The sequence below is a fragment of the Trachurus trachurus genome, assembly GCF_905171665.1.
Source record: "Trachurus trachurus genome assembly, chromosome: 21".
NCBI lineage: Eukaryota > Metazoa > Chordata > Actinopteri > Carangiformes > Carangidae > Trachurus > Trachurus trachurus.
This window is the reverse complement of record NC_139899.1, coordinates 17,995,429-18,021,726: the sequence shown is the minus strand read 5'-3', so window position 1 is coordinate 18,021,726 and position 26,298 is coordinate 17,995,429. Positions and strand designations below refer to the sequence as shown.

The following is a 26,298-nucleotide window of genomic DNA, read 5'->3' as shown; positions in this document are numbered from 1 at the left end:
AATACACAGGCATGTGCTCATGGTGGAACCAGCTAAACTTAGTGAGAGGGTAGGTGGGTGGGTGGTGTCTGTCGGGAGGAGGGGGGGGGCAAAGTATTTCATTCACATCAAGTGAACCACAGGCAACATGTTGTGAGATTACTCTCTCATGCCTCATTGCTGTGACATGCTCGAGGCCATATTACACTTTGGTCTGACACTCGGTTTACTGACCAGTCTCCAGATGATCTTGGCCCTGTCTCCGCCTGAGGACGAGTCATAGTGTCCTCCTCCTTTAAAGCTGAGGTCCAAATTATAAAGTGTCACATTGAATCTCATACTCGGGAAGTTTATGTCTTGCTCTGGTCTGGGGGATTTAACATTAGAGTGTTATCAGAGGTCTTGTGCAGGGTGTGCAAGCAAGTTTACCACCATGAATAGTGAATGCCCTGTGTGAATTATTTACCAGCAGGCGTATGTACTGTGTGTCCATGTTTTCTTTTTTAATTAACAATGGGAAAGTAAGTTTGCTTTCTCTTGCATGATGAGCAGCGCATCACTCAGATTTACTGCGCGCGCATGACTCCAGTGTCACCTAATCTCATCCAAGTCAAAAATAACACATATAAAACCTGCAGTCTCTTTAATGAGGACATTTCCTCGTGGTAAGGGCCAAAAAATTTCTCTTTGCACTCCAGTCATTCATTAGCCGTCTCTGAGACAGCTGCAGTTTGGCTTGTCTGTGTAACGACAACCAACCAGAGCTTCAATTGGCCATTAGTTTCCATAAGGAAAGTCTTTGGGCCTGGTGGGTCATGTATTTAAAGGAGAAGAAGTCAAATCCAGGTGTCATTAAGGGGAGAGGGATGGTGGTGTATAGGCTACCTCTCTGTCTATGAGGGGACAGAACAAGACAGAATGCTTCTTAAGACCGTCTGTCTCATTTATCCAGCAGTTTTCCACACAGCCATTAAAATTACAGGCTCAAGACAGGCAAAGGCGCTATTTTAAAGCTGCCCACACATAACAAAGATTGGTTGCTGCCTGGTATTCTGCCGGGAATTAAGGGGGTTTTACATCATCTGTTTTATTGTGTTGTCTAAAGGGATTTTCTGCACAATTTATAACTTTGAAATGAAATCAGAATGTTTCCCTTTTTTTAAGTAATCCCAAAATAACATATAAAAATTCAACCTGCTGTGATCTTTGGATGTGTATTCGTACACAGACCTTTTTGTTGTTGTGGTTGAAGCTCAGGCAGTAACCAGCTGGAAGCTCGGCGTAGTCCGGGTAGGCTGTTGTAATTGATCCCCCTCTATAACTGAAGAGTTGTAGACCGACTGGAGAGCTCACCTGGAAACAACAAGCGGGCTTTGCCACCCTGATGCTCATGTGCACTGGACTGGAGACAATTGAGAGCTGCAGAGTATCCATTGCTCCATCGATTCCTTGTATCTTTATCCCACTTAATGACTTTTTCGGTCTATAATTCAACTCATGGAGCTGATCCCGGGGCCTAGCAGGGATACGGGAGATGCAACTCGTGGTGGGAGCTATATTTTGATGAGGAGGGAGATGCCGGAGGAAGAATGCAAAGGATTTAATGAGTGGATTCTTGAAGAGAAGGAAGGATTTGAGAATTCTCTAGTGCCACAACACCCAACTCAATTATCATAAGCTCTCTGTCATAGCAAAATGAAGCTATTTTCAGGCTCCAATGTGGCACAGAGGAGAGTGATTAACATGTTTAGATTATGCACACACCCAGCTATACAGACAAATGGTTGAAACACTCCTCTCTAGAGTCCTGCTGGCCATAGGTTCAACCATGAACTGCCTAAATGCTCCACTCTTTGGGTCATTTTATCCCTCCGGCCGAGTGAAGAGAGCAGCCGTGGTCTTCACTAAGACTCATCTGTCAATCACGGCTTTCCTTCATCAGTGGGAGCGCACTGACAGCCACAGAGCCTTTCTCCATCACTGAGCACTGAAAACCCGCTGATCCCCCAGTCTACACCCCCATACACGCTCCACAGTCGCCCTGTCTCTGCACATTCAATCAGCTGAACGAAACGCCACAGCACATTTACAGGATGTGTACAACCTATCGAACATTAATGACTGTGTTCAGTTTGTTAAGCAATTATACTCCTCAAGTGAATCCATCAAGTTTTCCATCCAGATCTGCATGTCAGGACGGCTCCCCTGAGCTCCGAGTTTTCCTGTGCACTCACCCAGACCCTAAACAGCCCACACATATACACATGCTGTTCCCTGGCCAGTGTCTGCTCCGTGTTGACACTGGCTCACAATTTATCTATTTCTAGCTTGCAGGCTTGTCTCACTGAGCGTTGTCACTGGAGTTGCGCAGCTGTCAAAGTGATGCGAGAATAGATTGAAGACTGGATGCAATTTCAATTGCTTAACTGGTTTACATCAGTTTCTTCCTTTCAGCGCAGCTTAGATGTATGTTATGGGACCAATTATGCATGAGAGGGACACAGACGGAGCAGCAGAGCTTATTCTCTGCTGTTTTCTTTTTTTAATTTTTATTTTAGATATTTATGGGGGAAACTGAGCTTGTGTTGAATATTAAGTGTGTTGATATTCCACGTTAATGTGGAGGGGAAAATTCCTGTGGCAGGGAATAATGCAGCTGGTTGCAGCATCTCAGGGGTCTGTCGGAAGAAGCAGGGAGTCTTCTGATCGTTGTCATATAGTACAGTATATGTGCTCTATAGTTAAAAGGCTCACGGTTAGAACACAAGACATGATGTGCTTGCACAAACATGGCTTCACAAAAGTGATTAGCATGCAGCTTGTCAAATGGAGGACTGCATTAAGGATGACTGACTGTCATACTCCAAATGAATCCAGTTCTATAGAAGTGAGCAGCGAGCTGTACCACAGAGGGTTGTTCTCTGTCCCACTCGTCTGTCTCTGTCTCTGCTGTGTGTTTTCCTGAGGTAAAGAAGAAAAGAATCGCTGGCAGCTCCTCGGAAACACTCTTCTCTATTATCGAGCATCAGTACTGTATCTTCTCTGACGGGACGGTTGACATGTCTCTTCTTCTGCTCATCATGTATATCTTGCTTTAAATAGTCAGAAAGTACTGCAGGTTTACCTCACACACAGATGTGCCACATCTGTATTTCATCAGAACTAGTAGAAATTTTATTCAGACTAATTTCCAGTATGTCTGTTGTCTTTCTAGAGTTAATAATGAAACCCCACCCCCCCACCCCCATGCACTAGAGGTATCGTCAGCTGTAGCATTTCTCATTAATAATTTTCCATGTGGTCTAATTGGTTTGGCTCATATGGTACACACATTACATTTTTACATTTCCTGCTCTTATTTTGATGTTATTGCTGTGACTTTTATTATGTTGGTTTCAAATCTTTAAGTTTGTCATCATCATGTTATTTCCTCTTATCTTTATTTGTATTTTTCTAATTTTGAGAAATTTCAACATAGGTGGAGGCTGTAAATAAGCCCATTGGTTTTTTTTCTTCCTCTGCTATCTATTTTTCATTTCCTATCTATCTTAAATTGTGCAAAGTAAATATAGCTATTGAACTAAATTTGCAGGGATCAGTGCAAGAAAATCTAATCAACATTCACATTTAATGCCTTAGACCTTAAATGAAAACCATCAGAGGCTGTACAGAGTCTTGAATGTAATGTGATGTTAAAAATTCATAGACTGAAGCAAGATTTCTAAGGTACCACAATAAAATCCACAAACAGATGGCGTTATTTGTACGAAGCTTGGTGATGTTGCGTTTGTTTTGAAACATACAGAGCCATGGTGACTGATGCAGCAGATTCAAATCTACTCTATTGATCTTCATGTGGAGCTCATTGCGCCATCCACCTCCAGCATGGCTTCATTCTCCTCCTTCAAGACTGCGCGCTGCACATCGCCTTACGGAGCATTTAAACATCAAAGACACCACAGTGATGAAAAAAAAAGTTGGTTCTGTTACAACTCACTGAAGATGTCAGGATAGATATTACAACCACAACATGTGTATGTGCCTCCCACTATACACGTATATAGTCTACCAACACTTAAACATTTCATCACTCCCTTTATAAATTGTTTATTGTATGACTTTATTCACTTTTGATAAATCATTAATTCGACCCCAACCGAAACACTTTCATTAATTTACTACAACAGATCTACAGAGTATAAATAATCAATAAACCATTAATAAAGCAATTTGTTACAAAAGATAGATAAAGGGTGGGGGGCTTATTAGAAACTGATCCTAGTATAATTTTTTGATGTCGCTAGGCCAACTGCACGACCAAGAGCTTCTATTTTTGTCGTAATCAAAAGAAAATCCACATCAGAGTGTTTCATATATTTTAGAGTCAAACGATGCAGATCCTATTTGATGTGGAGACAGTCAGAGAAGATACCAGACAGCTTCCAGGTCTTATATGTGTCTTTTGAACAGCTCCACTTTCATTAAGTCAGTAGTTGACTGAACTCACACTCTGACCAGTCTGAACTTATAAATACTTTCATAAGAACCATCTCAGCCTTTTCTTTCATTTATTCACAACCATGAATCACTTGGATTCGGAGCCATCACACGGTGTCCAGTGACCAGAAATACTATTCTTTCATCTACCTGCAGTTACCACTCCATTCCTAAATGTGAATTCAACTCAATAATCAGTGAGTACTCTAATGAATCTCATTATCTAACAAGGAAACAAGATCATGTCATCAAAAAAAGGGGCACATTTTCAGAAGTTCAATTGAAATAAAGAAGATCCTTCACAGTGTTCATATGGAAATGATTAAACCAGACAGCAGCAGTATACTGAAAGCCAGTACTCCCATGGTGATGGTAAAAATCCTACTTCAAACTTGATGAATGTAAAGTTATTTCTTCCAGTCTGATTGCCATGGGAACCGTGCTGTAACTGCCTCCTCCATCTGAGACTGAGGTTGATAGGGTCCTCCTCTGAAGACCTCTCGTGTTGAGAAACTATTATGATAGTACAGAGCCAGATACAAACCAAAAGATAATGACAAGGCAATTGAGAGTAAAAGTGGTTTGTTTATGTCTATTTCCTTTCATCTTTTAAAAAGGAACATTTCAATTGTGTCCTTCACCTTTGGGTTTAAAAGCACCAATCAGGAATAATCAGCAGGTTGAAATGACTGGGCGCCGTCTCAGCTGTGGAAACTCTCAAAAGATCCTCTCAAGACATAAAAAGGAAATATCTGGCGCCGGTGTCCAGGTTTGTGGTGACAAAATCCCACACAATTAGAGGAGAGAGAGTAATAATGACATCAGTTAGCCTTTTTAATTCCACTATTTGGACTTCACACTGTGCTTAGATTGTCACAAGGTCAACCTCAATTTCTAATTCGCTTCTGTCTAAATTGTACTCATCAGCTAACATTTCCAGCACCTCTCCAGAGCAGCCAGCATGACTTATCAGGAGCGACTGGAAAGAAGAAGAAGAAAAAAAAAGACACACAGAGAGAAGGGGGGGGAAACAGCATGAGGAGATATTTTTAATTCACCATTTCATTTTCTCACAGCTCCAAATAATCAGTGAGAATAAAATGGGTAAAAACAAACAAACAAATTTACCATGTTACAACGCTAAGACAGAAAACTGCACACACTGGATTTGTTCTAACAGTGTCTAAAGGACGTTACGCAACGCTTTATATGCATGAATTTTAATTTTCACTTGTTACAATGTCAATCATTGTCATTGTCCCTCACACATCTTTGCACTGCTTTCACTAGTCTGGCACTGTTATCACTTTGGAACCATTTTTAGAACACTGTGGGGCAGTAAACACAGTTTCCATGGAAACATCAGCGAGACACACATTGATAAGCGGATTGGAGCAGCTGTATTTCTCTGATGACGAATGGAACCTCAAAAGCTGAGAGGGCTTCAGCTGGCGAACACAATTAAACGCTGCCAATATATTCGGGGGGAAGAGGGATCCACATAAGCAGAGGAATCTGTTTGATTTCTCATTATGAGGCAGATAACAAACGACTCTTATCTGGTTTTGCCAAAAGCACCCTCTGCCTCTGCTTCTGCCTCTGCCAGTCAGTCAGTCAGTCAGCCAGCCAGCGAGCCAGCCAGCGAGGCTGTGGGGTCCGCTTCTGTGTCTGAGTGAGAGCAGCCACAAATGGGCAACAATTTCCAATTAGATTTTACTTTACAAATGGATATATTGATCTGGTGCAGCTGTTCTCATCAAGCCAGAGAAACAATCAGGCACAGTTTAATTTGGCGTCAGTCAATAGTCTTAAACAGATGAAGAATAAGACATAGGAAGGTCAGTTTTAAAGGATAACACTAAAAAGTCACATCATTAATGTTTTTAAAGCATAAATTCCAGCACAAATGCTTTTTGTCTGCATCCGCTCACTTAGTTTGAAGCGCTTATTGTTACCTCACTTGGATGTTTGACCTTCGCTCTGCAATATTTAATGAACACAGTTTTACATGTTGTTTTTAAATGAACAGTATTTGCATATATTCAGAGTTTCTGGAATTTACAATAAGGGAGAAGGATTATGATGCATTTTGAATGAGGTAATTGAACTTTTTTTTTTTTCAGAAAAAACAGATCAGACACTCAATTATTATTCAGAGACAGAGTGTTTTAATCGCCTGGAGGGGATTTTTAATGTTATACGCTGAGAAAAGTTTACACCAGGAGATTATATTTACACTGTGTGCCAAGTCTTCCAGGGTTATGGGCTGAGACTCAGCTGCTGGGAGGACACACACAGAGAGAACAACCTGATCACAGTGCAACTGATGGTGTCGTGAGAGAAGCTCTGCCTGACAGCAGCACATCTCCCCTCTGTGGCTTTTCACGGTCCTAAAAGGGCTGCACAGAAAGTAAGAGAGCACTGACCTAAAAAAAAAAAAAAAAAAAGCTCTGAGACTATGCAACATGATCATTGGTGGTGGAATTTAAGGTGTGGTAGTAAAATAACTGCCCCATCATGTTAGGTAAGGTTGTGAAAATCGGTATGTCAATAGTTTTTATCTTATAATGCACACACAGACACACACACGCACACACACCAGAAGTGCACATTCTCATTCTGTTGCAATACTGAGTGTGGATCAATGTGGCTTGGGATCAGTGATGAGCCCCCCCACGTTTCCTAATGAAACTGGGCCTTTAGAGAAAATAGTGGCATCCTACTGGCCCATATCACTGAGTCATGTCCCTCTCTCTTTGTACATGGTGTGCTATATGACTAAGAAATACACCAGTGTTGCAGGTTCAGTGAGGTAATTTACTCTTTTGAAGATCCCCACCCTAAATTGCCTTATCAAAAGAAAGTCCAGTGTACCATGCACTAAAATCAGTCTCAGTGAACCATTGGTGAAATAACTGAAAAATGAATTCCTGTTATTACCAGGTCGACAAAAGACAATCTGCCATTATGTTCATTATAAAGGTCCAATTTCCCTTGGTACAGAGGAGCTACAGGCAAGAGCCTACACACACAATGACATCAGCCTCAATAGCATGTTGTGCCAAACTTGTGGGGCATATTCTGAGGACTATGTGCAGAAAATTGCTTTAATGTGATCACGGAGGAGGAGAAGGAGAAGAAAAGGCGCTTTCTGATAGATTTGTCTGTGTCACACTGACATAAGCATGGTGAACCATGCCGGTTTCCATCATCCCACCTCACCTCATTTGTTCTTTTCAAGCAAAGACCATGAAGTGTAGCAGCACCAGGGGGAGCGTGTAGATAAAATCCATTTGGCAAATAAGTAATCAATTGCAACAATGCAAGGAGCAGCAGTGTTAATGTGCAACTTAAATTTGCTAATGGCTTCTCTCAGACTCATGTCCTGTTTGTACAAGTAAATACAAAACCACACTGAAACATCATCATTTGGAGGTCACCAAACCTGGGAATAAATAATATATGAGAAGATGCATTTATTTCTAATTACATTAATATTGACATTGTGTTTGGGAAAGACACAGCAGGGAAATTATGTTCAAGGCTGGTGGAGAGTAATCAGCCTGCAAATGGACACTATGATGCATTACTTCAATATAAAACTTGAATGATGCTGCTCCTTCAATTTGACATAATTGCCTTTGGGATTGGCAATAGTTTCAAAGATAACAAGTTTTTACAGGTTGTCCATCCACTAAACTGTTCAATACATTGATCTGGTTCCTATATGTATGGAGAACATATATATTACTGTAAGAGTGCATCTTATCTATTGAATCCGGAGGAAGATTAATCATGAGACACAAAACAGACTCTGCAGTGATCACAAAAGATGGAGGCGGCAGATGTAAAAGACAAAGTAATCATGATTTGATTACTTGGATGATTTATTTAAAAAAAAAAGTCTAACTAATAACTTTTGTCTAATATTTTCAAATGCTGTTTAAAAAAACTCAGTAAAATGTCAATAATATATCCTACAAGATAATCATAATCATAATCATCATCATAAATAACAAGAAGAAGAATTTATATAAAAGTTTCAACAAAAATGGAAATAAGATAATCATGTGAAAATTCTTTAAAATGTTGGTAAAATATTCAGTAATTGAGTCCTTGTACTGTGGATTTATATACATATATACATGTATATTTTAGAAATGTAAATCCGAAGAGTTCAAAAGGGACAGAGATGTAAAGCACACACACATTCACACACACTACATGCTTTCATTCGGGGCTCGGGAGAGTCAACAGGCGAGCAGCTGCATGGAGGTGATACCATTCAAATAACATAAGTCGCCTGTCATCCGAGGAGTAGATAATTTCCCTCAGGTAAACTCAAGTGCACCACTTTCTTAATCTGTCAAGTAACATAACAGGAGTCCTCAGGAGAAATGTGACTTTCAACATTTGTGATAGGAAGAAAAAAAAATCACATTCATTCCATTGATTAATTGAAAGTACAGATTGTGTGTGTGGCTATCTACTTCTATCAAGGCTGAAAACAAAGCAGCTAATGAGAGACTGTTGTGTGAGTGTCTGGAGAAGAACATTAGTTTTGTGGTTAATCTGCACATAAAACACTTCAGTAAAGCCTTGTTCTACTTGTTCTACAGGTTCACTCTCATTAACGCCATTCAAATAATACAGAGCACAACATTACAGAACAATGTCATTTAATCTGAGAGCTCAGGAGCATATTATATCAAAACAAACAAACAAACAAAACATTCTCAAATATGTGTTTCCTTTCTGCAGATCCTTCATACAGTCAGAAAAACCTCATTGTACCAAACAGACAAGCTCAAACCTGAAACAAAAAGTCATCACAACAACAGGCTTCTTTTCTTGACAAAATATGTTTCGCAACCTTTTTACCTATCCATACCTCACCTGTCATATAGGGGCATAGATTTGATATGTCGCTGTTTAATCGTCCTGGTCAGACAGTGCGGATTAAACAACGAGCTATGAAGAATTTCACCTTCATATCTCCTCATAAACCAGGTTCACGACCTTAATAGTGTATATGTGTATAAGTGTGTAAACTTTCAATCAGTCAATGTCAGCTTTATTGACAATTCTGCTGTATGTACAAGACATACAGAGGATTGAAATTTAGATTATCTCCGACCTAGAGTGAAAACAACAAATAGCATATTTAAAAAATTAAAAATTAAAAAATTAAATAAATAAATGAAACTATGAACAAATGTACAGTATACACAAATATAAAACAGGGTTCATGGTTCAATCATAGAAATAATCAAATGTAGAAAAGTAAAGAAAAAAAAGAATAAGCTTCAACCAAAAGCAAAAAATGTTTAAACATTCACATTCAAGTGCAAATATGGAGACATAGTGTAGAAAAAAATAGCAGGACAGCAGTTTGTGTAAATGCATTATTCTGATACTCAGGTATCCACTTCTTGAAGTTGAAGCATGACGCTTGAAGTCATGCAAAGTAAAATAATCCACTAGATGGCAGCATAGTATAAACTAATGTGAATTTTCTTTGCCTCCATCACTGCACTAACATCCAATTTAAATGGTTCTTCTCCAGCAAAAACACACTCACACACCACAGTCATCAACGAAACAGCTTCAAGCCACATGTAAACTGAGAATTGGTTATTCATCGTAATGTGGTCCCTGCCCATGGCCGTCGCTGCCAGGCAGTAAGTGGTGGGAGTGGTGAAGGAATCCAGCAAGAGGTTACATCAGTATTCGGACAATGTTTGCTCGGAAGAATGAATAAGTAACTGCAAAACCATGTTTCAGCTTCCTTCCCGTCATGTTACTGTCATCTCTTCACTCCACATGTGCAGGGAATCAAACGTTTAACCCCTTGTACATACACTGCACAGCTGGTGGTTTCCCCATGATGCATCCTGGAGAGTCCAGAGTTGCAGTGACCCAATTATCTCTGGAGGCTGAGTCACGAGGGTGTGCATAGCTGCTCTTTGTTTTTCACCATGACCATGAGTTAAAGTTTGCCGTCGAGTCCTCTGAACCTGGTTACACCCAACACCTCTCCGTCTTAAAGCTGCCAGAGATGCAACATAATGTGTTTCACTTTGTTCAATGCATTACTCTCTGCAGTTCACACTCTAGATTCTTGAACATCTCTCATGGGATCTAACAGTAACACATGGTTTTCTTTTTTCAAAACCCTCCCTTTTTTTTTTTTTTTTTTTTTTTTTTACTTTTGCACATGGGCTTGAGGAGATAACTGGCCTGGATGCAACTTCCTGCCCCAACCCCCAGCTGTGCATGGAGCTGTTTATGTGACTGCCCTCTGCCTGGGGCCTCGGGGGTGATAAATTACATGAGCTCAGTGCTGCTTACATGTTCATCACTCCCCTTGACCTGCTGGAGCTGGTCACCACCTCTTCACCGCTGTCTGTTTTGACTCATGAGCCCCGGTGATGCTTTTGTGTTTGCAGAACCACCGGCAGAGGTTGACTTATATGAAACTCCTCCAAGATATGACTTATTATTTTGTTCTCCATGGAGAAATTGCTAAATTAGAGGCCATTTGCGAGCTTCGATGAAGGTTGACATAATGAAATACCCACCAAGGTCGGAGATTAGTTTGGAAAAACACTGGATAAAAGGTTCAGACATTGTCCCTGGCTGGCATATGTTTTCAACTTGTAAGCAGGGTTTAGTTTTATAGGCAGGTTGCATAGATTACACTCTTCTGATAGCCTTTGGGGGATCGTGGTAAACAACATATTTCCTCTCTATTTTCCCTGAGATGAAACATTATTTTCCACTTATTCTTATTACTAAACCAGATGTTGGTTCCAAACCTTGTGTGCCGTTCACTTCACTCCAAGGATGAACCATCAGGAACAGTTGTATTCTTCATGTTCAAAGAGAACAGATTTATGAGTCAGATTCATTCTTTTTATTATTTCGAGTTCGGAGGAAGAGCGAGTGTCAATGTTGTTTTGACATTAGTCGCTGAGTTTGAAAAAGGTTTTATGACTTGAGTTTTTTTTTTCAATCCACTAATCGGCAGCTGATCCTTCAACTTCACAGTTTAAAGTCATTCTTCAACAGATGAGCTGTAAAATGACACATTGTCTTTCTGACAGTGGATATAGGTTTGTATTTTGACGTTTTAGTACATTCTGCCTGATTGCTGAACCATAGTTTTCCTGGGAAAACAGTCAGCGTGCCCACAAGACATCTGAGCCGGACGGGGCTGTCTGCTCTCTCCTCACTGAGCATTTTTCTTTAAATGTGAAAAGTGGCTGGATGTTTGCTGCCCAGTGTCTGAACATCTGTTTCCCTTGTAAGAAAAAGTATTTGAAAAAAAAAACAGAACTGAATTAAATTATCATTGGCATCAAATCAAGACTGGATTGTGTGTTCTATTTTGAGACTTTTGTGTTATTTTATCATCCCTTGTTTAGTTGCGTTGTGCAGCATTATGAGCTGACACATTATAGAATGCGTCGCAGGCCAGACGTGTCCAACCCAGTCATGTAACTTTCACACTGATGCCAACTTCGCTCTGATTGTGCTTCAAAGTGCCTCTCATTTTGAGCCCATTCACTCTGCCTGCCATTTTCTCTGCGGTTTGTAACCATGGTGGCTGTTGTGTTTGGTGCAGCGCTTCAGCAGCTTTGCTTTATTTGCAATTAGACGCCGCAGGATTACCTCAGTTTGCCTCTCCTGCCTGCCATCATCTCTGTTTGACTGGGCTTTTTCTTAATTAGAAACATAACACAGAGAATATGTTCCATCACTGGTAAGGAAAACACAGACTCAGAAAGACAGTATTACTGTATCTGATACTTGAAACCAATTGGAAACTACAAATCAGTGTCCAGGGCTTGATTCAGAGCTGGACGTCTGCTACAGGAGCCCATTTTTCTGTTTCTATTTCACCTATCAGTCACTTCTATCCTAGATGGCATTGTCACTTTGATCGTGTCATGTCCAGGGTGTGTTGCCCAAGTGTCGTGACCATATGTACGGTATTATGTCAGATAAAAAGGCTTTGTCTGATGTGTTTTGTTTTGCCATAGGCCACCCTAATAACAGTTGCATGCCTGCTGGCTGCCAGCTGCTGTGCCTGCTGTAACAGCCAGCACAGTGCTGGAATGTTCCCATGCAGATCCTCTATTCACACACACACACACACACGCAAACACACACACACACCAACATGCAGCTTGTGCACGCTGATAGAAAGAAAGCCAACAAAGAGCGACTGTGGCTCTTTTAGTTTATGCAGATGCAGATCTCTGATAACAAACTGAGGATGCATCAGCCAAATAGAGTGCACTGATTGCACATGATTGATCATACATAATTGAAAAGTTGTTGGACACTTGCAGTACTGACACTGAATGATAACCAGAATGATAATTTAAAAAAAGAGATAGATAGATAGATAGATAGATAGATAGATAGATAGATAGATAGATAGATAGATAGATAGATAGATAGATAGATAGATAGATAGATAGATTAAAGCAGAAGTGAGTGATATATTTGTGTTAATATAAGTCTTAAATAGTTATATCTTCCGACAGCAATCACTTACACAGAGTGTTTGGTCTGAAACACGGGTCTCTCAGTCCCTCTGCTCTGCTCTGAGCCGAAGAGAAAACATTTATCGTATCCTACAGTTTTTATCCAATGAGGAGAGAGAACGGCATGCAGGGCTGTGTGTGCAGCCAAGGAACGCCGTGAATGTGGTGACGTAGGGACGAGGACTGTTATGGTGCGTTCAAGGAAACTCGTATTTTTCCGACCGTGAAGTGGTACCAGTTCGATCTGGTACGAGTTCACCGGTCGGAAGTTACGAGTGGCCGTTATAGTGACTTTCACCGGTAAAACAGGTCGGAAAAACACGAGTGGGTTGCCTGGAACGCTACAAAGTCGTAAGTTGTGACTTGAAGCTGTAATTTACGATTTCAAAAGCCTGCCTGGAACGCAGCATTAGCGAAAACGACCGGATCACTCACTTCTGCTTTAAATATATACAGAGATTTACAGGTCGTATTTTTGGGATCTTTGCTGAAATTGCAGATTGTGCATCTGAGAAGTGAAACTTTTAAAAAAGATCAGCGGTTTCACCAACACACACGCTACCACTTCCCAAAAGTGATCAAGAAATAAAGTGCGTCCACCGTGCATTAAAAAAAAAAAAAAAAAGAAGCCTATTTTTTGAAAAATTGATGATATGGTCTTTGTAACTCTGAAACTGACCAGTTAAATATTTGTCTTTCTGAGGCTTTTGTGTTTGCTATGTTGGGCAGATGCCCTGTTTGACCATGAAACAGGCCATTGAGAATTGCCCACTTGGCCACTAATGAAAAGACTGGGTTGGATTAGGGCTGCTCAGACCTCCTTGGATACCGGATACCAGCGCACTGGATTGATGATGACTGCCATTGTTTTTGTAAAGGGCCCATCTTTGTGAAAGGCTGCCATTTATCTCATTTGCCTGCAGAAGTAATATCAGTAGCGTTAAAATCACACACCTTATGCACCCATGTACATGTGAGCATGCAAGTGCCAGTACAAAAAGAGTCGCTGTGAGTTGTTTTCCACCGACATTGTTGTAAATGCATGCTTCACATGAGGGTTTTGGGGAAATTGAAGAGTTTTGGACATTGCGATGGTTCAGAAGGATAGTTTTCTTTGGATACAAAAGGAAGAATGCATTGTGTTTGTATTTACAGTATTATGTAATGCAGTTTTTTAAAGTGCGTATGTAATATAGTTAGGTTAATTAAGGTTTAGTATTTTTTTTGTTGTTAATTTCTACAGAAGAAAAACAAGATTATCCTAACGCCAGTTTGTGCTTCATATTTACATCAAACAGGTCAGACAAGTAAAAAATTTTGAGCAAATGTTTGCCTATATTACAGCGATATTTAAAAAAGCCTGAGGGTTGCCAACCAATATTTACTGCTTGTCTAGTACCTGTCTAGTACCTAGTCTAGGGCCTAGTCTCCAGAATTGGTTGAGACTCGTCACTACAGAAGTCTTTTCTATAGAATGTGTGACACAAATCCTACTGCCAGGGATTTGGGGAAAAGATCACTCTGAAGAACGTTTAGGTCAATCATATAATACTGAAAACAACAACAAAAAACAGAACATTATGATAAAATATTTGTAGGTCACCTGTCAGTCACAGGCCCCTAACTGATGCCAGTATGTTTCAATTAAAATGTTAAAATACTACAACAACAGCAGTAAGCAATGTTCAAAAAATGTCTATGCTCTTCAAAAAGTACTAGCCATGTGACTTGAATGGGTCACAAACGAACAAACAAATGTTGGTCTTTGACCAGTGATACTGACACATGACACACAACTGACCTGATGACACTGTATCCTCTACATTGGCTCACTATGTAGCCTAGTGGTGCAAAATAAAAGGCCTAGCGCGTACACTGATAACTACTCAGTGTATCCGATAAGCACATGACACAAAGCCACAGTATCTCTACTTTGTTTACTGCTGGGACGCTCTTATAGATAAAATGGCTCATGATGATGAGTGAACTTCGCTGCGAGTAGAGGGCTGAAGGAGTTGAGGGAGGAGGAGAAGAGAAGGGGGGGGGGGGGGGGGGGGTAGGTGAGAGTATGGATTGGATGGAGGAGGTGGTGGTGGTGGTGGAGGGGCGGGAGTGGCAGCCTCGCACTCCGTCCGTCCTCCCATCAGTGTCTAATCCCCTCTCTCTGTGGCGACGTCACTCAGGCTGTCTCCAAAGGGACGCAGCAGCAGCAGCAGCAGCAGCAGCAGCAGCAGCGTTGAGCAGCTCGAGCAGCCAGGCGGCCAGTGCGCATCACCGGGGACGCGACGTCAGTGGAGCCGGAGCTCAACTTTCGGGTCGATCGCTAAACTTCGGACACTTTGGGGGAACTTACAAACACACATAACAAAATGGGTAAGTATCGCAAACACATCTTCTTGTACCCTGTTGCTCATTTATTGGACACACAACCATCGCTGCTGCTTCGTGGTGACAGCATTTTGCGCTTCAGACTTTGTTATTGTCGCTGCAACTGTCGGGGTGCGCCGATTGCTGCACGCAAACTTAACTGATTTCAACTTTTACTACTACTACTACTACTACACTTACCGGTCCCAGACATGGGGCTGTTAACCTGACCCGGTTTCATGAGAATAGGCATTAGAGCAGAGCACTGGAGCAACCTGAGGAAAGCGATTAGAGAGATTAAGTCTATCAGGATTCCTGCAGTCAACTCTGTTCGAGTGTGCGGAGGTGTTAAGTCCAGATCAACTTGCTGCCTCCACTGTCCCACTACTCTCAGTAGCTGCACAATCTTATACTCGACTTGATTGCCTGTATTGATCATTATTGCTCAGCAGTGACTGATTCTGTAAAGGTGAAAGGTTGCTGTTTGTGTTGCATTCCCTAATCAAACTGCACCCTGTGTTTTGCTGATTTGGAATGACTACAAAGAAAGAAAAAACACAGATAGGCAACATGTTGTGTTAGTCCGATGCTGTGTGTCTGTGTCATGCCAGAGTTTGTAATTGCTGTCTGGAGGGCTGAGATGAGACTGTCCCATCTCAAACCAGCCCCAAGTGTTGGCCATCTGTGCTCCCAACCTTAAGGGGGGTGGGGGTAGGGTGGTGGGTCGCACAGGACGAGTGAGGCGCTCATGTCATGGATGTTTAGCAACTTTAAGACTTTAAAACTGCGATGAACTGTGAACCAGATGGGACAGTCAGTGTGCACTCAGCTTTCACTTCCCCAACTGTTCTCACCCCCATCACCGGACCAGACATTCAACAATAAGGCGACACAGAGAGTCGGCTTTGGGCAGCATTCGGGGGGCTTGTGTGTTGTTCGCGGCGGTGCAGCTGAGGCCAGGGAAGAACACTGTGTGAGAATGTGTATCAGCGCTCATTAATTCGCTCTGAAGCTCCTCACAGAGGCGTCTTTGTGCTCCCAATTTGGAGCTGCTCCTTTGTGCAACTTCAGTGGCTCTCTTAAAGGGATAGTTCAACATTTTGGCAAATTGGCCCATTGCCATAATTGCTATAGTCATAGCAGTAGGTTCGTTACCTTTAATTGTAGGTGTAAGCTATTTTTAGTACAGCGGAGCGCAGCAGCTGGCTGCTCAGAGCTACGCTATGGAGGCTAAGGGAATTTCTTGGTTTCCCTCATCAAACTCATCAAATACAAAATCCCAAAACTCCACAGCGCTTTTGTAGACAAGTTGTGAGCTGCACAACCACCACGCTATGAGATAATGACGGAACGATACGAAACGGAGCCGTTTTCGAGGTAAATTCATACAAAACCGCTGATTCGCGTTGCGTTCAGGGACAGTTTTTCAGCAAACAGTCTCCGTATTTACCCTGTATTTACCTCGAAAACGGCTCCGTTTCGTATCGTTCCGTCATTATCTCATAGCGTGGTGGTTGTGCAGGTCACAACTTGTCTACAAAAGCGCTGTGGAGTTTTGGGATGTTGAATTTGATGAGTTTAATGAGGGAAACCAAGAAATTCCATTAGCCTCCATAGCGTAGCTCTGAGCAGCCAGCTGCTGCGCTCCGCCGTACTGAAAATAGCTTACACCTACAATTAAAGGTAACGAACCTACTGCTATGACTATAGCGATTATGGCAATGGGCCAATTTGCCAAAATGTTGAACTATCCCTTTAATGTAGAGAGAGGAGTCCAGTGAATTGTAAGTTTCGGAGCGGATGCCTTGTGAACTAATTCCCCACAGACCCTTTTCCACTTTCTCACAGAGGATATTGCTCTGCATGGTAATCGACCTTTGTGCATTGTCCACTTGCAAAGCTCCCATTTCATATTCAAACATTCTTTATGGCCCTCTCAGGAAAAAGAAAAAAAAATAGTGTGGCCTGTTGTTGTGCGGAGACTTGCAAGTTGCTGTGTTGTGTCAGAGAAATTGATATCACACTTGCTGTGCTGTGATTTGTCATGCGAAATAGCTTTGAAAAACAGAAAACGGATTATCTGTGTGTATGAAACCATTCAGCCCAAAAAAAACAGGATGTCTCCAAAGCGGATTGTTGCACGGATCTGTGAAGAAGTGAAGATGTCACTCAGAGGTTATATAACTTGTGTCTGATTTGATTTTACGGTGACCTTTCACCTTGCGGAGGGGGGCCACGTGTTTTTCAGAGAGATTCTCCTCTGTCCCTCACCGTGAACGATTTAACAGTGCATTGGCCTGTGTTTGGGATGTGGGAGGATAACTTGGCCTCAGTCCACTGAGCTCAATTCAGAAAGAGACGGCAAGTCATTCTCCACCAATATCTTGTTAGGTTCCCGGCGTTAGACTTGTGACAATGACCCAACCAGGAGAGTTAGGTTGCCATGGGCCTCCTCGGTAACAAAACACACAAGGTTTCAGCCCAACTTTTTGTATATTATGAGAATATTTTCCCACTGAGTCAAACATCTGAAGAGAAAGTGTTGGCCTGGAGATAAATCTTCCTTGTGATCACATTGGTTTTAGCTAGTAAAGCACAACATGGCACAGCAGAGTGTGTTAATCGTGTTTTCTTCCCGCAGCAGATTGTAACAACTGCAGAGCACAAACTTGTCAAACTCAAGTTTTATGTTTTTTTTTTTATTTCTCACTGAACGCCTTCGCAGGGCTTTAAGACTGTTTTGGAAAAGCAGTTTAGAAGCTCTCGGTGTGGAAAATGAATGAACCATCTTTTCAATCTATCTCTTTTACAGATACAATTGAATTATGTGCTTAGCATTCAAAGCTATCCTATGACGGGAGATGCAAGTAATCAAATCCAGCAAATTATGGACATGACAACACTAGGTCTGTTCTTCTTGGAGCCAGATCCTGACTGTAAAAAAAGAGAAAAGGAAAGATTGTTTTTCCTTATGGAAACTGGTGAACTTCTGCTCAGAGTGTTTTGTATTCTGCGTGGTGGTCCTTGTGGAAAAGGTCACGGGGGCTGGATGCAAACCAGATCCAAAAGTTACATCATTGTTTTTGACTAACTCGAGAAAAAAAAAAGTGACTTAATCACAGACGACAGTTTTGAATGTGTCTTTAATTAAACATCTTGCTGCAGTTCAACAGCTCAGCTGTTTCTGCCTCGCCGTTTGCCAGTGGACATGTACAGTACAGGCATAAAACACAGTGTCGGATGTTATGGTTTCATAATTATGGTGAAGACCACATCATAAAAAAAAGGGATCGATTCTGTTCCTGACACACACACACACACACACACACACACACACACACACACACACACACACACACACACACACACACACACACACACACACACACACACACACACACACACGAACACGCACACGCACACTCACACACACAAACTACTTGGACTGTGTTGTTGATAATGATTTTTACACGTGCGTCTGGGAAACCTCTCCGAGGTGTCAGTTACCCTATTTAATGTTGTTCATTCCTGCTCCCTTTCGAACGAGGATGTCTGGAAAGTGTCTGATTATGTGGCCTCGTGCATCAGCAGTGATTACTGTCACAGGCGCACGGCGGGTGGACAGTATGCGCCGTGACCCCTGCATCCTGATTCTACGGAGAGGAAAGACCCATGACTGCTAATGCTGAGCCAGCGAAAGATCCAATCTGCGCTTTTGGAATCAACATCTTGTCATCGAATGGCAGAGCAATAACACAGAGTCAGGTCATTCCCCACCACGCCACCCTCCCTCCCTGACTTCATGCTTCTGTATCCCCAAGAGATGCTGAGCAAAACACGAGGATGAGTCACTGCAGGGATGGTCAAAGGGTGCTGAGAGCGAAAATTGAACTTGGCCCTGTTGTGATTTGTTTTTTATTTTATTTTATGAAAATTCCTTTGAATCTCGTTAACTCCAAAAAAAGATTCTTTCCACAAGTCTAAAGAACGCGATTCACTCGCAATAACGTATGTGCTAACCTTTTACGTCTGATCCCACATTTTCATGTCACCATCAATAACCCGTTAAATTGCTTTTCGTCTGTGGTTTGCAGTCATTAATTACAGTGAATATCCTCCATAATGAGGTAGTTGCTGTCATAGCTACATGATTTCTGGGCTTTTTTCCATTTGGCATTGGATATGACTGAGCATCTTTGGTAATTATACAGTAGATGAGGCCCATACAGTACTTTTTGCAACCGTGCAGCTCTAAGAGACCCCTTTGGTTCAATCAAGACTTCATTCATCTCCTGCTTCCCTTCCTGCTCCACTTAGTGTCCTCTGAACTCTTCCTCCATGCTGCTTTCCTCTGCCTTTTTATATATATATTTTTTTTTTTTTTGTTCAGCATTGCAGGTCTGTCGGAGCAGTCATGTTAATTTGTTGAGCTTAATAACTCCTCCGACAACAAAGAGGACCATTGAGTATTGTGACATGAAATGACAGGAATAGAAGTTCCTGAGTGGGGATGCCTGTTCAAGCATGTGCCTCGGCCGTCACTTTTACCAAAAGCCCATTCACAGTTGAACAGAAGGGATGCAAGAGGATGCGTGGGTGACATAGTGTGTATGTGTATGTGTGCGTGCGAGTCCACCCTAGTTAAGAGACATGCCACAATCACGCTGCTACATGGTAGAAACAGGATGGCATTTAAATATCTGAAAATACTCCCTATATGCGCAAGACCACAGCGTCTCAGATATGCAAAAACAGTTGAACTCTGGGGTTGTCTAAAATATGCCAGATACAATATGTCCTTTATCTTATCTGCAAAGCTCCAGGAAAGAAAAAAAAAAACACCCACGATTACCAAGGTTAAACTGCCAAATACATGCATAATGAGGCTTAATTTGAATCTTATTTCTTCACTTTTACAATATGTTGGCATCAGTGCATGTGGTGTGTAGAGCGCAGGGGTGATATTTCCCAGTGGCGCAGCAATCTGTATTAGTGTTTTTGTTCACAGTCAGATGACTGTTCCAGAAGGCCTGTGGGGAAATAATGGGCTGGTGAAAGCAAAGAGCTGCTGCATCTGATGAACATTCAACAACTCATTCAACAGTCATTCACCACCACTTGCAGGGATTTTCTGCTGTCAAACCCCACTCTACAGCACTATGTATGATTGCATTCGCTTCACCCTCCATGCTTTGATCCACTCTCTCCATATCACATGATCAGAGGACATTGATAAATCAGTAATATTTAACATGAATGACCTATTTTCTCTTCCCAGCCTTGAGCATTTGAAATGGATCATAATGCATGTAGAGAGGCCTATGTTAACCGATGCCTCGACCCTGTGATGGACAGGTTGTGAACAAAGGGGATTAAAGCCATAGGTCGACCAACTGGGTGAAGCTCCATCTGCCTTCAGACTGGTTTCAGCTCTGCAGGGTCACTTGGTGAAAAGGTTGAACCTGGCTCCTATAGCACTCATCCAAAAAACTGTTGAATGCCGTTTTTGTCAGCTTCTGAAACTGATGCAGCAATTGGCTTGGTGTGTGTTCGTGTGTGTGTGTGTGTGTGTGTGTTGGCACAGGGTCTGAACTTATCTCTAAAGTTCTTTTTTTTTTAAATTTTGCATTCATCAGTTGACACAACTTCTTCTGTCATGCACAAACGAGCGCAGCACTATTGGCTGCCTTTAAGGCGAGCCTGTCTGAAACGATGACCCTTTATCCCAATTACTGCACTCTCTCTCTCGCTCTTTCTCCGCTGGCTCACCCCCGCCTTTGAGTGTGGCTGTGGTGCAGAGCTATAAACCCTTTTTGTCGCCTCAGAAGTCACATAAACCAGTTTGACTATGTCAAGTGTGGATTTTTGAACAAATATTGCTTCATTGCTTTAAGACTTGGAAGAAGTAGTCTGTGTTCAGACATGCTTGGTTTATCGACAGGTGTCTCAGACTACTGTGGTCAGTTAGACAAAGGCTGGATGCTGCTCACTTGACCTATGTCAGCACCACCCTAATAAATGTATTAGTAGTCAACCAAAATCCAGGCATCTTAGGTTCCCTTCAATAACCTACTGGAGCTGTCACAGACGATTTAGATTGGTCATGGGTGAGGAAGCGGTCCAGTTAAGACAGTTTCACTGTGTTCAATCTTCCTGTTTTGACAGGAAATGTATAAAGGCTGCTGTAGATTTCCAAAAAAAACAACTATATGTATAGATAATTATTTAATTATGTGACCTCAGTTCAGATGTGAGGGTGGTCAGGTGAAATGAGAGGTAATAATAGGGGATTCAGCTAATTTCTCTGTAAGATCATCAGTGAGGAGTGAGAGCAGAATGCATTAGTCTGCTTTTCAACTGTGGGAGCCTGTAGGATTGAGCTGTTGGCCGAGTGCCCACTGAGTGTATTCAACCCTCCACAGATAGGTCTTTGTCCTCGGCGCTTTTACGCAGCTGCTAAACAACCGTAAGACAAAAGCATCTGGGGTACCCCTGCACACCAATGAGAAATGTTCACCATATGAAGAGCCATGCCAGACCGCCTGAGACCATTTGGATACAGCCAAATGCTACGCTTGGGATGAATTAGGCAGGAATTTAAATGAATAGCATGTAACCCTTCATGACTTTTTTTTCTTTCTTTGCTTCTGTTTTCAGGATTATGTGTAAAATTCTACTTGAGCCTATCGAGATGTTGTTTTTGCGATAACACTGTCAGAAAAACAAGTCTTGCGCAGGCTTATTTCTTCACAGCTCGTTGTGCTGCTTATCTAAGATGAGGAAGACGCGCATGACTCCTGTTTGCTCATGTTGTCGTGTCGTGGCGCTGCATGTGACACGGTGAAACCAGAGTTAGAGGGCCACTGGACACACACACAATCTCTCTCTCTCCCTCTCTCTCTATTTCTCTCTCCTGCCAGGAATCATTTTTTCTGCCCAAGAAAAAAAAAAGTTTCCAAGTGAGAGTTTTCATTGTCTGGTTATTATCCTCCAGAGAAAGGCTTGATAGGCAGGAAGAGGCACTTCTGCCAAGCAGATGAAAATCTGCAATCGCTGAGCTTTTATAAAGCGACAGCTGCAGGAAACCCAATAGCTGAGGGAGACTGTTTGGGGGGATGCTGTGTGTGCTTCACAGACAGACCTTCTAGGGTTTTAGGGAGATAGATTTCAATTTGACTATATTTCTGAATGCTGGATCTGAAAAATATCTTTCTCTACATATAGTCAACGTGGAATCCCACACCACTGAGTCATTCTTTAATGTGTGATGCTTTTACCATTTGCACATGGTTTTTTTTTTGTGTCACTTTCTATTATAAATTCAATTCAGAGAGGAGGAGAAACATACCAGCAAACAGCAGCTTCGGGGGAGAGGAAATCCCAGATGTTTCTGTCTGAGAAAGGGCTTGACACCGTAACCACACGCAGACCGGAGCAGAGATCAGTGAGCAGTATGAATACTACAGCTCCACCACTGAGGGGTCTCATAAGTCATCTTAGCTTTTGACCTCTGCTCTATGGGAAAACAATACTGTAACAATAGAGTGGCCACAGCTCACAGCAGAAAACGTAAGTGACGGAGCAGAGCATCTGGAATGTACGAGGGTGCGTGCATCTGTTGCATGTGTGTGTGTGCATAACATAATCTTAGTTGCTCCATGCCATGTGGAGAGCATGCATAGCTTTAGAGTGTGGGTTGCCTTGTGTTTGTTATTGCTGGGCTTGTTTAATCAACACTGGACATTTTCCAAGACAATGCAAGAAAATTATAATTTTCTTTATTTATTGCTTTCAGAGTCATTTGAATTTGGAGTATGACATTTAAATAACTTTCTGGGTTCTTGCTGCACTGGAAGTAGCGTAAAAAAAAAGAGGAAGAAAAATAATTAAACAGTTTTTTCTTTAGCCAGTGACAGCCAGGAAATTTTACAAATGGTTTTTAATCAGTATCAAGGTCCAAAGGGATATGAACATGTAAACATAAAAGTCTTCTGGTGAAATGAAACTCACATATAACCACTGCAGAATACAAGTGTTTTTACTTGTATTCTGCAGTGGTTATATGTGAGTTTCATTCGCAGCGTGTACAGTATTTCGCTCTATGGAGATTTCCATATAATTTAAATGCAGGGAGTGTGTTCATGAATACATTCTTCAGGGTGTAAATGTTTAGACATTGATGATGATGTAGAGACAGCAGCTCAATCTGATGGTGCCATAAGTAGGTCCTACTTAGCACAGTACGTGGCGTGCTATATAATGTCCAGTGTGATGGACAAAAGAACATTACAGTCTCTGCTGTTGGACAAGTGCCTGTCAGTGCTTAAAGCAATAATGCAATGGATTGACCCACTCTCACAGAGGTCGGCCGGGATAGAATACCATCATCCACTAGAGGAAATGGCTTCCAACTTGCGCTCTTGTGGTGTAATTGTATTTGCTGTATATTGGTTAACGCTGTGTCCGCTTCTGTTGTGAATCTGTGGACAAACACATCTCTGCGGGGATGGAAGTGTCAGGTTCAGGTTACGGCCGACTCCCCTGTCCTTCCAGGATTCATCCCTCTGGGACGCAGGGCTTTGAGACACGGGGAGGAGCGCCTGGCGGAACAATAGCGTTAAAGTGATCTGAGTGTCGGCTGCTCTGTTGTCATAGTGCTGACGGTGAATCCTGACATGGTGGGGTCTGACTGGCTGGGCTGTTGAGTAGCACCGGCTGGAGCTGAGAGGAGGAGGTTTTTTCTGCTCCGTCTAATGAGAGTTTTGGGGGAGGGGTTGTTAAGAAGAGAGAGAAAAAAGGGTAAAGTCTTGGGTCAGGGGTGAGAGATTGGCAGCGTGAGGTGGGGGACAATAGGGCCGGCGGGAGCAGCACAGAGAAAGAGATCCCAGCAGCCAGGGGAGACACAGGAGAGGGTTGGGGGGGGGCTGTTCATGGGAAGTAACCCCAAGATTAGTTGGAGAGTCTCGTCTGCTGTCTCCAGGTCTCTGTGCTTCATTATGTCTCTATTGTGTGTGTGTGTGTGTGTGTGTATGTGTGTGTGCATGTTCACATGCCCTGTGCAACAAGTAGGAAAATGAAAGCCTGTCTCCAGCCCTGTGTTATTTACCGTCGCAGCAGATCTGTGAGAGACTGTGAGAACATTTTAGTTGGGGAGATCCTTGACATATGTGTGTGTGAGACATTACATTTTGAAAAATCTTGCTTTCACTGTTTTCTTCTGTGCCTCCTGACCCAACATGCCAGATTTATTGATACCCAAATAAACAGAATGGTTAATTCCCTGTGTTTTACACCTTCCACTTGTCAAAAGGTGTCTCCAATACAATCAATAAACACTTGCTTGCTTCATTTGCCAGCATTATATTCATTATTCAATTCAAAGATGTGCACATCTGTGGTGCAAGATAAAAATGGACGAGCCCCTTTCTTTTCATTATGATTTAAAGTGCTGTTCGGCCACTCAAGTAGCATAAAAGGCAACTCTGTGGTCTTTGTGTTGGGCTAAATATAAAAATGCTTACGGTGATAGGTATTGTATTTAAAGGATTAACAACACTAAGAGAAGTCCCAGTGGGATTTATTTGTGCTCCCAGTGCAGTTTAATGGACAGTCAGATGTTTCAAATGGCCTTAGGTGTCAAAATAACAGCAGGGGGCGTGGGGGGATGCAGTTTGCAGCTCATGGGTGACCAGAAAGAGATATAAAGAGAGATGGATTAAATCAGATTAGAGGGGCATCTACACTTTAGGGGGGTATCAGGAGAGAATCAAAGCAGTGATAGCCTAATCAATATTTCCAGACAATAAAACAAATAGAGACAACAATAAAATGACTCACTGGTTTGGTTTTTATTGTTTCCAGCTACAGCAGGCAGCTATTTTCTATTGAGCAAAACTCAGCATATTGATATTGCTGAATGATGGACTGATAGAACGTTAGCTAGGTAGCTATTTATCAAGCTGGTCCAATTGCCAGATATATTCCTCTGGATTTGGAGAACAAAAAGAGAGCTAAAGTTACTAATATTGGACTTGCATAGCTAATGCTATCTCTGCTGTATCGTAAATTGGATAATTTTGCCAATGTATTTGCCAGATCAATGTGAAAACTGGTAAAATGTTGTGGCTTCAGTGATTGACAGATAAATTTAGCAGCTAACTGGTTAATATGCCAGATATATTGGTGGAGAAAGAAGAGTACTTTAAAAACATGGCCATTTTAATATGCTAATGGTGTTTATGCTGTCTATGTAAACAAGATACTTTTGGTAGTGTGTTTGTCATACCAACTTGAAAACTAAGTTAGCCTACAACTGAAAGTTGTAAGTTGTGTTCACGGCTTATTTCAGCTGCAAGGGGCCAAAGTGTACTGTTGCAGAATTAGGTACTTTATCAGCACAATGTTTATGTGCAATATTAGATAGGGAGTGTTAAGCCAGGAGGCATGTCTATCGGTTATTTTTTCTTAAGATACAAGTTTTTGTAAGTGTAGCCTTTGGTCACGTTTGACAGGATGATAGGTTGTGTTACCGAATGCCTGACGTCCTGAGGTCCAACCACACCAGAGAAACTGCTGATGTGTTATTCCCTCATTGAGAAATAATAGTGTTTTTAAAACCCCCAATTTATTTTAACAGACAACTATTCAGGGTTATCTGGGTATCCTCATTATTCTCCACCAATGCACAATAGATTGAAAAGACAAGCGGTTATTATGTGGAATTACTCTAACTGGATAATAGAGAGGTGTTTGCTTGCAGTACCTCTTGTCTGGTTCGTTGGCTCCATAATATAAGCATGGTGCACCACAAGTCAGTGACACAGACCAGAGGCCTCAGTAAAATATTTAGTGCACACTGAAACAAGATCAAATAATTACGCTTTATTTTTTCGTTTTGAAT

General features: G+C 41.8%; 1 protein-coding gene across 2 annotated transcripts in view; it reads left to right on the top strand.

Annotated features, from left to right (window-relative positions):
• Positions 1-15,221: 15,221 nt before the first annotated feature.
• The window catches only part of gpm6bb (glycoprotein M6Bb), a 31,791-nt gene continuing 20,714 nt past the window's right edge, over positions 15,222-26,298 (top strand). For both annotated transcript variants that reach the window (XM_083997368.1, XM_083997369.1), the window contains exon 1: positions 15,222-15,404. In XM_083997368.1, coding sequence (XP_083853494.1) covers positions 15,401-15,404 — 4 coding nt within the window. In that variant the 5' untranslated portion in view covers positions 15,222-15,400. The remainder of the gene's footprint in view (positions 15,405-26,298) is intronic.